Source organism: Podarcis bocagei (assembly GCF_964188305.1).
Source record: "Podarcis bocagei genome assembly, chromosome: 13".
NCBI lineage: Eukaryota > Metazoa > Chordata > Lepidosauria > Squamata > Lacertidae > Podarcis > Podarcis bocagei.
The window spans coordinates 16330395-16346774 of NC_138138.1; the positions used below are offsets into that span (position 1 = coordinate 16330395).

Here is a 16380-nt window from a genome sequence, read left to right on the forward strand (position 1 = left end):
CCTGGACACTGAGATCCAGCACTGAGGGCCTTCTGGCGGTTACCTTGCTGCAAGACATGAAGCTACAGGGAACCAGGCAGAGGGCCTTCTCAGTGATGGCACCTGTCCTGTGGAACGCCCTTCCATCAGATGTCAAGGAGATGAGTAACGATACAACCTTTAGAAGACATCTGAAGGCAGCCCTGTGTAGGGAAGCTTTTCTTTAACGTGTAATGTTTTTATGGTGCTTTTATCTATGTTGGAAGCCGCCTGGAGTGGCTAAGGCAACCTGGTTAGATGGATGGGGTGCAAATATTATCAATCCCAGATGCTGCAGTCAGCATGCATTCAACACAACCCATACCAATAATAATAATAATAATAATACACTGAGTGGCTTCCAACAGAATATTAAAAACACAGTAAAACATCACACATTAAAAACTTCCCTAGACAGGGCTGCCTTCAGATGTCTTCTAAAAGTCAGGTAGTTGTTTATTTCCTTGACATCTGATGGGAGGGCGTTCCACAGGGCAGGCACCACCACCAAGAAGGCCCTCTGCCTGGTTTCCTGTAACCTCACTCCTCGCAGTGAGGGAACCGCCAGAAGGCCCTTGGAGCTGGACCTCACTGTCCAGGCTGAACAATGGGGGTGGAGATGCTCTTTCAGGTATACTGGGCTGAGGCTGTTTAGGGCTTTAAAGGTCAGCACCAACACTTTGAATTGTGCTCGGAAACGTACTGGGATCCAATGTAGGTCTTTCAGGAGCAGTGTTATATGGTCTGGGCGGCTACTCCCAGTCACCAGTCTAGCTGCCTCATTCTGGATTAATTGTAGTTTCCGGGTCAAAGGTAGCCCCACGCAGAGCGCATTGCAGTAGTCCAAGTGGGAGATAACCAGAGCATGCACCATTCTGGCGAGATAGTTTGCGAGCAGGTAAGGTCTTAGCCTGCGTAAGAGGTGGAGCTGATAGACAGCCGTCCTGGACACAGAATTGACCTGCGCCTCAAGGGACAGCTATGAGTCCAAAATGACTCCCAGGCTGCGCACCTGGTCCTTCAGGGGCACAGTTATCCCATTCAGGGCCAGGGAGTCCCCCACACCCGTCCCCCCAAAACAACACTTCTGTCTTGCCAGGATTCAAACTCAATCTGTTAGCCGCCATCCATCCTCCCACCGCCTACCTTTTTATTTGCACGTGTGGACATCATAAACTCGGATGCATTCCTGGCAGCTGACATAGCAGCACCAGTGGAAGATGCAATGACACTTTTCCTTCCTCTTCTCCGTCCGGGTGTTGTGGCCGCGGCCACAGCAGAGCAAGTCGCACCCGTCGATCCCGTGCGAGGTCACGTTGCACATCCTGTCTCGGGTGCCGAACGAGCCGGTCTCGGGGTTGGGCTCGCAGAAGTTGGGCGAGTTCTCGTAGTAGACCAAGTCGCGCTCCGTCGGCGGCTTGAAGAGGGCGTATTTCGCACGCAGCGTCTCCACCCACCCGCGAGACTCCCGGTGTTTCTCCACCACCATCTCCGAGGCGCTGTCGTATTTGTCCTTCAAGTAGTCGCCAATGGCGCGGAAATCCGGCTGGGCCCACCAGCATGTTTTGACCTCGCAGCTGCCCGACAGCCCGTGGCACTTACATTTCAGGTGCATGTGGTCCAAGATCGTCTAAACCAAAGCGAAACGAAAACATGCCAGTCAAGTTCAGAGAAGCACAGAGAAGCACCCACAGGGCATCTTCCATCTAGTCCAGGGGTCTGCAACCCACAGCTCCGGAGCCGCATGTGGCTCTTTTACACCTTTGCCGCGGCTCCGGGGCAGATACTAGCGAGGGGAGGAGGCGCATTGTGCGCCCCGACACTCCCCACTGTGGCGGGCGCTGTACTGGCTGTGATGTCGCATGGGGGCGGTGCGTGCGTTAGTCATGCACCGTCCCGACGTCACCTTCCCGCCCGCCCGCTACATTGTAAGGGGCATGTACGCTGGTCACTGCATTGAAAGGGGGCATGTATGCTGGTCACTGTTTTGAAGGGGAGTGAAGAACACACACACACAAAAAGGTAACTTGTTAATTTAACGTTTATTTCTATGAGGAGGAGTAATTCTGAGGGGTCAAACAAAGAAATAATAAAAAAGTGACAAAAAAGTTATTTTTATAATGACGAGTTTTGTGGCTCCCAGTTTTTTTTCCTTCGGAAATGGGTCCAAGTGGCTCTTTTTGTCTTAAAGGTTGCAGACCCCTGATCTAGGCTCTATTGGGGCTAATGCCATGGACCAGGCAAGATTATTCTAATACAGTCATACCTCGTGTTGCGTTAGGTTCATGTTGCGTCTTTTCAGCTTGCAAATGCGGCAAACTTGGAAGAGTATACAGTGGTACCTCGGGTTAAGTACTTAATTCGTTCCCGAGGTCCATTCTTAACCTGAAACTGTTCTTAACCTGAGGTACCACTTTAGCTAATGGGGCCTCCCGCTGCTGCTGAGCGATTTCTGTTCTCACCCTGAAGCAAAGTTCTTAACCCGAGGTACTATTTCTGGGTTAGCGAAGTCTGTAACCTGAAGCGTATGTAACCCGAGGTACCACTGTACTTTCGTATTTCGCTGCCCATGCATGCGCAGAAGTGTTCTGTGCACTTCGCACATGCGCAGAAGTGCTGTATCGTGCTCCGGGCTTGTGCAGAAGCGCCGCTCTAGTTGCGGACTTTTCGGGGTGCGAACGGCACCTCGGAATGGATCGTGTCCGCAACTAGAGGTACCACTGTACAGTGGTACCTTGGTTCTTGAACGTCTCCTTTGACGAACGTTTTGGAACCCGAATGCCAAAAACCTGGAAGTAAATGCTTCCATTTTCGAACGTGCCTCGGAAGTCAAACTGCGTATTTTTCAATTTTCTCAATTGAATTTGCAGGCAGCCCTTTGCGGCTCAGTTTTCAAACGTTTCAGAACTCGAACGGTCTTCTGGAATGGATTACGTTCAAGAACCGAGGTTCCACTGTACAGTATATATATGATTACAGGGGCAAGATTGTTACATGCACAAGGGTGGAAGGATACAGTCCTGCTATGGAGGAACGGTTGATAAGATGACTGGACTAAGATGGCAAAGTTGACGTGTTTAATTAGAGAGAGAAAATCGTTGGCATTGATTAAGGATTGGAAACTTCTTATGGACTTTTTGCAGGAAAGAGAAAATGGACTTGTAATATTTGGATTTGAAGACTGGAAAAATATTGGCTTATAGAAAATAAAATAGTTGGATGTTATTGAGTGAACACTATATTGAGCTGACAGACAGAGAACGGGAATGTCTTTTAACCTTTTCCATTTTCTTTTCTTTCTTTCTCTCTCTTTCCTTTTTATTTTAAATTCTGATTTTATAACCAAAGATTCCACTAACTAGATGTAGTAGTGAAAATTTTGAGTTTTGTGTTTGGTGGTGGGTGTTGTTTTGGATTTCCCAATGATATAATCACATGATCAGCATACAGGTTAATTGTACAGTTGTCTCAGCCTCAACTTCTTCAATGTTAATATTTTGTCATTTGGCCAGGGTTAGCGATTCTAAAGCTACTGCGGAAAATAAAAGGGACGAAGAGACATCTTTGCATAGTTCCTTTTTAACGGTATCATTTTTTTCCCTTGAAAGTGAACTCTGCACTCAAATGCTTCTATGCAAATGTCTCTCATTAGACTTCTTCATTAAGGAAAAATGCTACCAACCACTACTTTGCTCCATGAATTGTCATTCAAACCTTAAGGCCTTGATTTAATAAGGAAATTGGGTGGTAATTATGATAGAACAGTAAGCTGTTTGAATAGCATTTTAGATTGTTCAGCCCTGCAAAGGCAAATTTATTTTATTGTCCCCCATATTGCTGATGGGCACAGAGGATGAGAGTAGTTTGTCTAAGGGAAACTAATGGCAGAGGTCAAATTATTTGCAGCTCAGCCGTTTAACTACCATGTTACACTATATATGATTCCTGTCTTGCTAAATCATATCTGCATTTTGGCATGATTTCAGCGCAATCCAACGCACATTTACTTGCTAGTAAATGCAGACAGCTTTCAGCGGCTAGTTCTTGATCTCTCCTCTGTTGACCAAGGCCTCCCTCTCTTCTGTATATTCCTCCCATACTCTTGGATGTCATATTTACTTAACTCACTTCTGGGTAATATTTCTGAATTTTTATTGGGTGGCTACAAGATCAGTTCAAGATTGCGCTATGTCGAACCATGGTTTAGCACGAATGAGCAGATGTGCAGCTTTCTGAGGAGAAGATTGTAGTCACTCCTCTCCCAGTACCACAGTCGTTAGACTACCTGGGGCTAAACCATGGTTTGGCTTAGACACAATGCTGTCTAAACTGCAAAGCGCCCATCTGCACCTGCCAAGAGCACACCAGGAAGGCTATGAAACAAGTGCAAATATCTGCTGGAAATGTAAAGAAAAAGAAGGCACCTTTTACCATATGTGGTGGAGGTGTAAGGTAATACAGTCGTACCTCGGGTTACATACGCTTCAGGTTACATACGCTTCAGGTTACAGACTCCGCTAACCCAGAAATAGTACCTCAGGTTAAGAACTTTGCTTCAGGCTGAGAACAGAAATCGCGCAGCGGCAGCGGGAGGCCCCATTAGCTAAAGTGGTACCTCAGGTTAAGAACAGTTTCAGGTTAAGAACGGACCTCCAGAACAAATTAAGTTCTTAACCTGAGGTACCACTGTAAAAACATTATGGGAAATGATACATAATGGATTGGGGGGGAAATGTTTAAAATAATGTTTGTGGAAAAACCCAGAGCCTTTTTTATTAGGAATGGTAGGTACCGATATTCCAAAGGAGCAGAAAATACTTTTTATGTATGGAACGACAGCCACAGGGATGTTACTAGCTCAGAGATGGAAAGAAGACCAAGTCCCTACCAGAGAGCAATAGCAAACTAAACTGTTGGATTATGCCAAAATGGCAAAACTGACCTGAAGACTCAGGAACCAAGAAGACCAAAACTTCAATGGTTAGACAAGATGGCCTCCTTAGGCCTGGGTTTAGTCACATTTTGGATTTCTCTGTTCTTACACCGGAGGCCTTTCCAGCGAGTAAGCTAGGCAAAACGGGGCAGGACATCTTTCCCCCATGCTGTCTTAAGAAAAGGACAAAGAGGTGAAGGGGCACACTCACTGTTCTCCCAGCTTCATTATTGTGCCTGTTCATGGCAGAGCGGGCATCCGGGCGATTTTCCCGGGCGTCGGCAAACTCCCGCGAAACCAGCACGCCAAAGTCGGCGTCCTCGCTGCAGCCTCCCCATTTCCAACCTTCGCCCGGCGGCCCCTTGTGATGCGAGTCGCAACCGCAGATGGTGGACGTGCCTTCAGCACAGGAGCGAGTGACGGCGAAGGCCACGCCGGCTGAGGCGATGGCGTGGACAAAGGCAGATTCTCGCGTGGCTGCGAACAAGAGGGAGAAAAAGACCCGGTTATTTTGCAAGCCGCGATCTTATCATTTGCCTTCCCTTATGAAGCAGCATATGGCTTTTGGATTTGAAAGTTCAGGCCCACAATCAAAAAGTCCCGTCTTTGTTCTCTTTTAGCAGAATTAGATTTCTTCCAAGTTCTGCCTCCTGCTATCTGCCCTTTTAGTATTTCTTTTTTAAAAAATGAGATTATGTGCTATCTTTTGTTTTGCATGAAATGTCGCAGAGAGCTGCTTTGAGAGTTTGCGTCCAACAGTGAGGAATAATCCATCGCCGAGCTATGCTCAGAACAGGGACTGGGGTAGAAATGTAGGGGTTAGGCTCTTTGGAAAACGTGACGTTGTCCATTTACAAACTCTGGCATAAATATCTAATTCCTTTTCTGTTGGTAGCTGCATAGCTAGTAACAGCGTATCACTGGAAATCCCAGGTGGAGCTACCTCTTGAGACTGGGTTCAACCAAATTTGGGTTATAACTAGTTCAGAACGACTAACTGGGCTTAGAAGAATTGCAAATGGGTTTATTATAAAGAACATCTTTGGTGAAACCTGGCCTCCCCTTTTTTCATACATAAGGGAAAAAGGTTCTCTGTCTGTGGAGAACCTATATGGACTGCCAACATTTTAAGACTATGTAAAATGATGCCATAGATTTGATGCTTTGTTCTTTTATTTGTGATGACTGTACTGTATAATTAATAACTCCAAAAATGAATGCTTTTCAGCTGTAAAAAGAGTGCACCTTCGATTTTAAGTCTGGAAAACAAGAGTGCCTCCGGCCTTGGACGTTTTGGAACCGACTCGAGCCAAAGTAGCTCCACTCAGGAAGGCTGCCTTCAAAAATAAAGGAAGATACAGTGTGCGAAGATAAAAACTCTGAGGGGAAAGTTGCCACCTCTAAACCGATGGAGGCTTCCGAAGATTCGGGAAAAGGCAGTCTGGAAAAAAGCCCAACTCTCCACCCCACCCCATGAGGCATGGGGGGTTGCCTGAGAGAGATTTCCCAGTGGCAAAATTGAAAGTTCCCAGAAGCGCTGAGGGGGCCGGGTTGGGGGGCAGAGCCTGGGTGGATTAGGGGCTCTTGACAGAGCTCCACTGTAACGGTCTCCTATCCAGACCCCGTTACCTGCTGGGACACTCAATTTGCCATTGTTTGCGGAGTGTCACACTGTATTACCCACATAATGTGGAATGTTTCTGCCAGGCCCGGCAGTACCCACGGGGCTGGCATTCCCCGCGGCCACCCCTTGGCAACGGGGCCCGCGACCGCCCTGCCCTGCCATCCCCCCGCGAGCCCACCAGTCAGGCTAGGAAATCTCTATTGAGACCTCTGGTGCCGCCGGTCCTCCCCTCCCGGGCTCCGGGTGGCGAAAGGGCGTGTGAATGGCGCGGGGTTGTGAAACAGTTCAAGGTCTGGAACGATATCCCCCTGCCCCGGTGCACAGTGGGGATGGGAGCTTAGCTCTTTTCTCCTGGATATAAGCTCATTTTCTCTCCCTCCCCACCACCCGCCGCTGCCTTTAAATCTCCTGCGTTTATATCCAGTCCCCCTCTTTAAATGCAAATTTGTCATCTGTGTCACAGCTGAGGAACACTGCTGGGTTATCACAATGCTCTAAGGCCATTTCGCAGCCTCCGATTTCCTCAGCCGAGGCCCTGGAGATGCGGGTTTTGTTCGCCACATTTGTTCCAGGGAAATGCAGTCAGCTTCTCTTACACAGAGAGTCATTTGCTACGGCTCCCTGAGGAGGTAGCCTTTTCAGTCCTGAGGGGACCCACCTTTGACCTTGTTCTGCACCATGAGACCCACCTTTAACCATTTTCCCCCCTCAGCCTTTCAGAAACCTTTATTTATTTTTTTAGGCCTTGAGGTGGTTAAAAACCTGGGCTACTTCAGGCTGTGGGTGATAGCTGTCAGACTCCTCCATGTAAAAAACACACACAACACACTTCACTTTAGGCCAGTCGTTCCCGACCTTTTTTTGGCCATGCCCCACCTAAAAAAGGTAAAGTACCCCTGACAGTTAAGTCCAGTCACGAACGACTCTGGGGTTGCAGCGCTCATCTCACTTTACGGGCCGAGGGAGCCGATGTTTGTCCGCAGACAGTTTTTCCGGGTCATGTGGCCAACATGACTAAGCCACTTCTGGCGAAACCAGAGCAGCGCACGGAAACGCCGTTTACCTTCCCGCGAGAGCGGTACCTATTTATCTACTTGCACATGCTTTCGAACTGCTAGGTTGGCAGGAGCTGGGACCGAGCAACGGGAGCTCACCCTGTTGTGGGGATTCGAACTGCCGACCTTCCAATCGGCAAGCTCTAGGCTCAGTGGTTTAGACCAGTGTTTCCCAACCGGTGTTCCGCGGCACACTAGTGTGCCGTGAGACATCGGCTGGTGTGCCGTGGGAGGAAGGCGGGCGAGTCGGGCGGTGAGAGGCGGCGGCGGCGGCGAGGATCCGCGTCGAGCCGGGGGCGGCTCCGCGGTGGTGGTGCCGAGCGGCGGGGCAGCGCGCGCAAAAGGGAGGATCCCTTCCTGCGGACACACTCTCTACCGAGACTCAGAGAAATCAACCTCCGGGAGAACGGGTCGCCTCCGTTCTGCCTTCAGCAGCCCATCTCTGCCTCCCAACCGTCTAACACTTGGTTACTCCTTCCGAGTTTAGCTCACCGCCGCGCCGCGTTCCTCCTCTCCTTTCCCCGCCGCCGCCTCAGCTGCCCTCGCTCTGCTGCCTCCTCCCACCCCGGCAAGGGGGAGGGAAAAAACTTTCGCTTTTGTGCGTCCCTCCCGGCGTGACGCTGCGCGCTGACGTCACGGGGCGGGGCTTTAATGGTGGTGTGCCGCGAGATTTTTTTCCGGCTAACAGGTGTGCCGTTGCCCAAAAACGTTTGGGAAACACTGGTTTAGACCACAACGCCACCTGCGTCCCTAAGCATCTCTAAAATCCTGATGCCTCTCCCCTGTGACATATAATTCTTATTATTCAAAAAGTGAACTCCTATTCACATGGAGGAAGCCTAAAAGGCCATCAACTTGGTCTAACTCATTCTCAAATTGCTCCCCCCAAATCAAATTGGCCCCTCTGTGGGGCGTGTGCCCCACGTTGGGAACCATGGCTTTAGGCAATGAGATATTCAGGAGATTTATTGTCCCCTAGCCTTTCGGCTGAAAAGCTAGTTTTCTATGTCAAGGGAAATGTCTGCCTGGGGGAGCGTTTGATCATGTTTCCCACCCCCCACAGTTTAAAAGCCGAGACCAGGAAATGGAATTGTTCTTCCACTTTCTTGGTCTTCCTTTAACATGAAAACATGGTACAGTTAATATGGCCGGTTTAAGGCGTGGCACTAAGTTGGGCTCAGATTTCAGATTCTGCTCCACCTTGGTTTTATTTATTAAATTTAAGCTGCTTGTTAACTTGGGCGTGCACGCATATGCAATTCATATCCTCCCTGGTTCCTTCTTTCCAAATTGATCGATCGTGGGGTTACATCAATCATGTTGTTATGGCCGGCTTGGTAATAAATCATGACTGACTGATACATTAATCACGTCTAGGCAGAGGGGATTTTTCCACTTCCCCAGATTTTTGATTATTCAGACGTGGAGTGAAATTCTCTTCACTTTGCCCATTATTCCAAGTTGCCTCTCGATAAACTGTTGATCTGAAATTTAATGAGATGGGTGGGGGCAATAAGAGAAAACGGGAATTAAATAAACAGCCCCCTGGGAGAATGAAATATCCATTAAAAATTGTGTTTTTTTACAACCGCAAGTTGTCAACTGTCTCCCTCCCTCGGAAAATAAAATGTAAAAATTTAATGGTACATGTAAATCCCAGTGGGCCCTCAGCGTGATCCACTGGGAAGGCCACCTGTCCAATGAGATGGCTGAGAACTTTGCAATGGCCTGGTAGGTTACTTTCACAGTTTACCATTCAATTCATTGGGGTTTCCACAGGAGATCTTATTGCTGGATGGTGTGTTTAGTTCCACAAGGCCTATATCATTCTCCTGTGGGCTGTTGGGGGTGCCTGTGTGTGTGTACAGTCTTGGTAATTTGTTAATCTGTACTAGCCCTTAGGTGGAACAGGGGTGGCACTGTGGGTTAAACCACAGAGCCTAGAGCTTGCCGATCAGAAGGTCGGTGGTTCGAATCCCTGTGATGGGGTGAGCTCCTGTTGCTCGGTCCCTGCTCCTGCCCACCTAGCAGTTCGAAAGCACGTCAAAGTGCAAGTAGATAAACAGGTACCGCTCCGGCAGGAAGGTAAACGGCATTTCCGTGCGCTGCTCTAGTTCGCCAGAAGCGGCTTAGTCCTGCTGGCCACATCACCCGGAAGCTGTACACCAGCTCCCTCGGCCAATAAAGCGAGATGAGTGCCGCCACCCCAGAGTCGGTCACGACTGGACCTAATGGTCAGGGGTACCTTTACCTTTACTTGCCCTTAGACAGAGAGGATGTGAAGTATACCTGTATGTGATATCTTAGATCTGACTTATTGAGCAGCTTACAGTAAATGCATTTTTTCCTTCCTTCTCTCCCTGTATGATTATACTGGGACAACCTATGCAGCCTCCCTCTGTTGTTTGCAACAAAGCTGTATATATTTCCAGCAACATATAATTTGGTGTTGAAATCAGACGTATTTTTTTTTAAAAAAGGAGAGTGACGCACTCATTATTTTGCAAGTCAACGCTCCACATTAATGCCCTTACACTGTTGCCATTTAAAAATTTTAAAAAATTCAGCTGTAATTTATAAAAATTAAGATCTTTTAAAGTCACGCTTTGCACAAACTGGGTGCCAGTTATTGGCGTGTTCTATATGATAATTGTGAAGCTGCCTTCTCCTTTTGGCTCACTGGGTCGATGCCTCTCAGCCTAAGCCAACTCACAGGGTTGTTGCAGGGAATAAATGAGGATTGGGACAACCTTGAGCTCCTGGGAGGAGGAAAAAAAGTGGGGGAAGCAATGCGTAATAATGAATAAAATGTGCTCCACTACTGGCAAGTTATGGGTGCTCCTCCTCTAACCCGGCTTGTGCTGTACCTTTATCGAGAACAGGCCCGAAAATGGCCAAGCTGTCGTCGATGGTGGTGCAGTTCCAACGGCGCCCCCGGAACTGGTGTTGGCATTCCTGGATTCCTAGCTTCACGCCCTCAGCCACGCTGGGCATGATCTCGATGTAGTTGCGGCAGAACCGGAGCTGCTTGGGCACTAAGCCAGGAATGGAACCGCACAGGATCGGCTGGGAGCCCAACGAGGTATATTGCTGGCCTAATGCGAGGGACCTGCAAAGGGAGAACATATACAACCCCCTGCTTGAAAGGGCATTGGGCACTTTGTATGCCCGCACTGACTCTTCCACCCGGTGGCAGACTGTCAGGAGCCAGCAGTAAATCACACCCTGCAAATGAGAGTTAACTCTTCATTGGCAAAATCAGGATCTGCACAGGAGGATCTGTCAGGCCTAAGGAGCACAGCAACTCTTCTCTGGCAGATCTTGCCCCTATGAAGAGGTTGCTGAGACCTCCCCACGGCTGCCTAAGCCCCCTCCTCTCCAGGGTTACCCCCAAGCAATCTGAGACTATGCCTGAAGCCAACCTCGGCTCTGCCCTTTTCATGCCTCTTCTGGTTCTGGGAGACCAGGGTTGCCTTGGGATATTTAAAGTCATAACTAGTCAAAGGGCTGCCCTGGGGCAGGATATCATGTATTGAAAACAATCCTGACATCTGCCTATTGAACCTGCTCCCAAGAGAGCTAATTCTTCTATGTGAAATGTCCCAAACCAAAGGTTCACTGGACTCCACTCTGTTTCCTGAAAATCTTTCAAATGTTTGAAAACAATGCATACCCATCCTGTCTCTCTTTATCATTTTTCTCGGGGGTAAATATGTCCAGTTCATTTTTGTCTTTCTTACTATCATTCATTGTGCATGGCAGTTTATCAACGTTCCTAAATCAAACTGAGAACTGTCTCTGCCGCTAAAGATATTGCAGTCTAAAATTAACAATGAAGGAGGGAGAGAGGGAGGGAGAGAAAGAAAGAAAGAAAGAAAGAAAGAAAGAAAGAAAGAAAGAAAGAAAGAAAGAAAGAGTAGCAAGGGATGGATATGAGCAATTGCATCTACAAGCACTTAAACTTTGCTACAATTGGGAACAAGGATTAAGGGATTAGTCCAAAATCCTTGCAGAAGTGATAGGAGGGAAGAAAGGAAGAAATATAAATGTTGAGGGAGAGACATCCCAGCATAGTGAAGTCATGATTCCAACAGAAAACATACTGGTTTTTCTTCTACCCTTTATCAATTTGCATAGTTCTCTCCTGAGTCCTTCCCCATGTTTACAGTTGTGGTACACAGAAAGCGATCACAGCACTGTCACCTCCTGAATCCCAGGATAAACAACGTTTCCTTAATAGACCTAAGACAACCTTGTGGGGTGGAGGGGGATGAATGGATTGTGATATTTCCATTTTATAGATTTGGGAGAACTCAGACGGAGGACCTGCAGTTTGCCCCTGAAATGACCCTGCACATTCATGACCTGGGTAGGATTCGAACCTGAGCCTGATGCTCTGCTGAACCGCACTGCCTCAACCCCTCATTAAGACTGGGGAAGTGCTGCGTGCCACGAAAGCACACAGGCAATTATATCACCTCATTATCTTCTTACCAGCGCTGCATTAAGCTGCGGTGCAAAGATCAAAGCCCTTCTTTTCTTTCAGGGTGCTCAAGTCTTGCCGTTCAGAATCTTTTTTGCTAACTTGGCAGCAGAACCGTTTTCCTTTGCTGCGGTGGAAGCCGGCCTGCTTTCCAGGAAGCGGCAGCTGTAACCTTGGGGAGAGCCCAGGTTCCTGTGCAAATTTATCCCCCCAGAGAGGCATTGCGTGGAGATGATGGAGCGTGCGGTGTTAGCGCCCTGCTTGTATTTTCTAGGAACGTCCAATGCTGGGATTAGATTCTACGTACAAGGCTGGTTCTACGTGGAATCTGCCTTTTGAAGGTTACTTGCAACAACAACAACAACAACAATTTATTATTTATACCCCACCCATCTGGCTGAGTTTCCCCAGCCACTCTGGGCGGCTCCTAATCGAGTGTTAAAAACAATACAGCATTAAATATTAAAAACTTCCCTAAACAGGGCTGCCTTCAGATGTCTTTTAAAGATAGGATAGCTGCTTATTTCCTTCACATCTGAAGGGAGGGCGTTCCACAGGGCGGGCGCCACTACCGAGAAGGCCCCCTGTCTGGTTCCCTGTAACCTCACTTCTCGCAATGAGGAAACCGCCAGAAGGCCCTTGGCGCTGGATCTCAGTGTCCAGGCTGAACGATGGGGGTGGAGAAGCTCCTTCAGGTATACTGGGCCGAGGCCGTTTAAGGCTTTAAAGGTCAGCACCAACACTTTGAATTGTGCTCGGAAACGTACTGGGAGCCAATGCAGATCTCTCAGGACCGGTGTTATGTGGTCCCAGCGGCCACTCCCAGTCACCAGTCTAGCTGCCGCATTCTGGATTAATTGCAGTTTCCAGGTCACCTTCAAAGGTAGCCCCACGTAGAGTGCATTGCAGTAGTCCATGCAGGAGATAACTACACCTGGTCCAGATGCAGCAGCTAGACCATGGGTAGGCAAACTAAGGCCCGGGGGCCGGATCTGGCCCAATCGCCTTCTAAACCTGGTCCGCGGACGGTCCAGGAATCAGCGTGTTTTTACATGAGTAGAATGTGTCCTTTTATTTAAAATGCATCTCTGGGTTATTTGTGGGTCATAGGAATTCGTTAATTCCCCCCCCCCCAATATAGTCTGCCCCCCAAGGTCTGAGGGACAGTGGACTTGCTTGAAAAGTTAGCTGACCCCTGAGCTAGACTCCCATCCTAACTAGGACTAGCCATAGGGACCATAGTACATCTGTCCTCAAAGAATGTACTGTTAGCAATTGGTTCCTGGGCATAATTCAAGGGACTGTGGTCATAACAGTGCCTTTTAAGTCTGTGCACTGCTTAGCTGAAGTGAAGTCTCCTTCCAAATAATAATAATAATAATAGTATTATTTATATCCTGCCCAACTGGCTAGAGTGCCCCAGGTACTCTGGACAGCTTGCAACAAAATATTAAAAGCACAGCAAAACATTGACCATAAAAAAACTTTATTATTTCTGTGCACTGCCCTTTATTCGTAGATCTCTCGGCTGTTCACGACTCAGGCCCACTCCTTTTTAGAAAGCATGCACAATTTATTTATTTTTATCCAATGGGCATTTGCCTTGCCATAATATAAAGTGGTATTACAGCCAGCTGCTGTTTAGGACCAGAGAAGTGCAGTTTTCAATTCTTGTCCACATTTTCTTGATCTCTTGGCTTGTTATTTTAATAAAGGGGGGGGGACACACTATCAGATTATACTGATAACTATTCTGATAACTTTATTCTATGCAGCAAATATAGGAATCTGAGGGGGAAATAAGTTTGAGAGGCTGGTGTAGATCTATAAAGCCACCAACAGTTTATTCTATTTTTCAGTTGAAAATATCTCAGTTAAACAAAATTAAGTGAAAAAAATGAAAAAGAAGCAAAAAGTGCATATTATTATTATTAAGAATATAAATGAAATTATTATTATAATAATACATATATATTTATTTATAACCTGCTATATTTTTAATAAATGCTTTGAAAAGATCATAATATTTGTCCACACACAATCAATGCCTGTAAGCTATCATGTCTCTTCTCCATTGATAAAGTCCCCAACATTGTGGCTCATGCAGGTATTGTTTTGCTCTCTCTTTTTGGTGACCTGCCCAAAGCCTTTTGGTGTGGCCCCTCTTGGATGGAGAATGGACCAAATGGATGGCCCTCTACGCTGAACCTGGTGGTTTTCACAATCTTTTTGGGGAACCTTGGGGTTCTTTGCTCACCAGCAGCAACCTTACCCAGTAACGTGCAGGTCAGCAATAACTCACAAGGTGTCAGTGAAGTTAAATTTTTATTCAAAGAAACAAAAGAGCTCAAGCTTAGCACAGCAACTCTTCCCAGTAGGTCTTGCAGTTGCAAGGACTGAAGGTCCCCCGCCTTCCCACATCTCCCGAAGTCTCCTCCACCCCAGGTCCTTCCCAAGCAATCTGAGGCTCCAACAACTTGTCTGACTCTGCTACGCTCTCTTCATACCTCCTCTGGTTCTGGCAAACCAGCGGGAGGGTAGCTAGTCACAGCAGGAGAGGGAGACCCCCTGGTTTCTTCAGCAGCCTGCCTAATCTCTGCCTCTTGGCCTTTCTCCTCTCCACTCTCCATTTCTGCTGTCTGCCACAGCCTCTTCCTGCTTACTAAACCTCTTCAACTTCCAACACCACCTCTTCCCTGTCTTCTCCATCTGCTCCCTCTGACCACTCATCATCATCCCATCACCACCAAGAAGGCTCTGAGCCTTCTTCCCTTGGGATTTTCCCAGTTGCGGTCTCCCACCACTCCTCTGAATCCAGCCAGTCCATGGCAACAAATCTTGAGCATCTTCTTAGTCTCCTCCTTTCCAACTACCATAATCTAGACCAGGGGCAGGATGAACCTCAGGCTTGGGGGCAAGGACAGCCTTCCAGAACTCTCTTTCCAGGCCTCAGGATTTTGTCTGCAGGCCGCAAGCTCCATCAGCCCCAGTCTGCAACCACTACCAGTCACATCCACTGCCAGGATACACCTGGATGTTTGTCCACGAGGGAATGTCACCGCCTTCCCATAGCTCAAGCCATGCACAAGGTGGCTTACAATAGGAAAAGACTTACATAATTACAAAGAAAAGTAGTCATGACCAATAAATAAAACTCATCAAAAAGTACACAACCAAACTGAACGACTTCCTCATAAATCATAGTAAGATCTAAAAATAAAGGTACAAAAGGTGATATTAAGTATAGCAGCAAAAAACCCCACCAACACCCACTAAAGAACACCCCAGCCCAAGAGTCCTCTCAGCAGCTTAATTTTTTGTAGCTGGAGTCAGTCCAGGTCCCACCCTCCCAGGCCAGGTGGAAAAGGTCAGCAAGGCAGGGAGCAAGTCTTCCTGGAGTCAATGCCAATGTGGTCCTTGAGCTGAGAAACGTTCCCTACCATGGATTTAGAGTACAATCGTTTGGGGTAGTCAGGGACCTGACTCTCCCTTGCTTTCCTTTAGCCCATAAAAGTGCCATGCATGCCGATGCCACTGTATAATAATCAGGCAGTCCTTCTGTTCTTGTTCCATACTGTCTTCTTCAGTGATCATTCATAGCTGAGTAGGATTGTCTTCCATGAACACGGTTTTAACAGTGACAGTGGAGGCCAATTCTGGATCCACAGTGGGGACATAGGTTTCCAGGCGGGAGTTGATCATGGTGAGGGTTTGCCAAGTGTGCCTTCCTCTTAGCACGTTTCTCCCTTTCAGCCTGAGTTTGAGCATCTTCAAAGCCCATGACACTTATGGTAAAGACTGTTCTCCAATTGGAGCTCTCACAAGCTGGTGTTTCCCAGTTGTCAGTGTTTATACTACCTTTTTTTAGACTTTCCTTGAGAGAGTCTTTAAACCTCTTCTGTTGACCACCGGCATTACGCTTTCCATTTTTAAGTTCGGAATAGAGTACAGTGGTACCTCGGGTTAAGATGCTTCAGGTTACAGACGCTTCAGGTTACAGACTCCGCTAACCCAGAAATAGTACCTCGAGTTAAGAACTTTGCTTCAGGATGAGAACAGAAATCGTGCTCTGGCGGCGCGGCAGCAGCAGGAGGCCCCATTAGCTAAAGTGGTGCTTCAGGTTAAGAACAGTTTCAGGTTAAGAATGAACCTCCAGAACGAATTAAGTACTTAACCCGAGGTACCACTGTAGTTGCTTTGGAAGGCAATCATCAGGCATCCGCCCAACATGAAGTTGATGTTGAAGAATCCTTGCTTCGACACTAGT

General features: G+C 47.6%; 1 protein-coding gene across 1 annotated transcript in view; it reads right to left on the reverse strand.

Annotated features, from left to right (window-relative positions):
- The window catches only part of WNT3 (Wnt family member 3), a 49466-nt gene that overhangs the window by 4087 nt on the left and 28999 nt on the right, over positions 1-16380 (reverse strand). The window contains exons 2-4 of the mRNA XM_081166755.1: positions 10498-10739; positions 5163-5428; positions 1165-1648 (exon numbers count right to left, since the gene is read on the reverse strand). Coding sequence (XP_081022881.1) covers positions 1169-1648; positions 5163-5428; positions 10498-10739 — 988 coding nt within the window. The 3' untranslated portion in view covers positions 1165-1168. The remainder of the gene's footprint in view (positions 1-1164; positions 1649-5162; positions 5429-10497; positions 10740-16380) is intronic.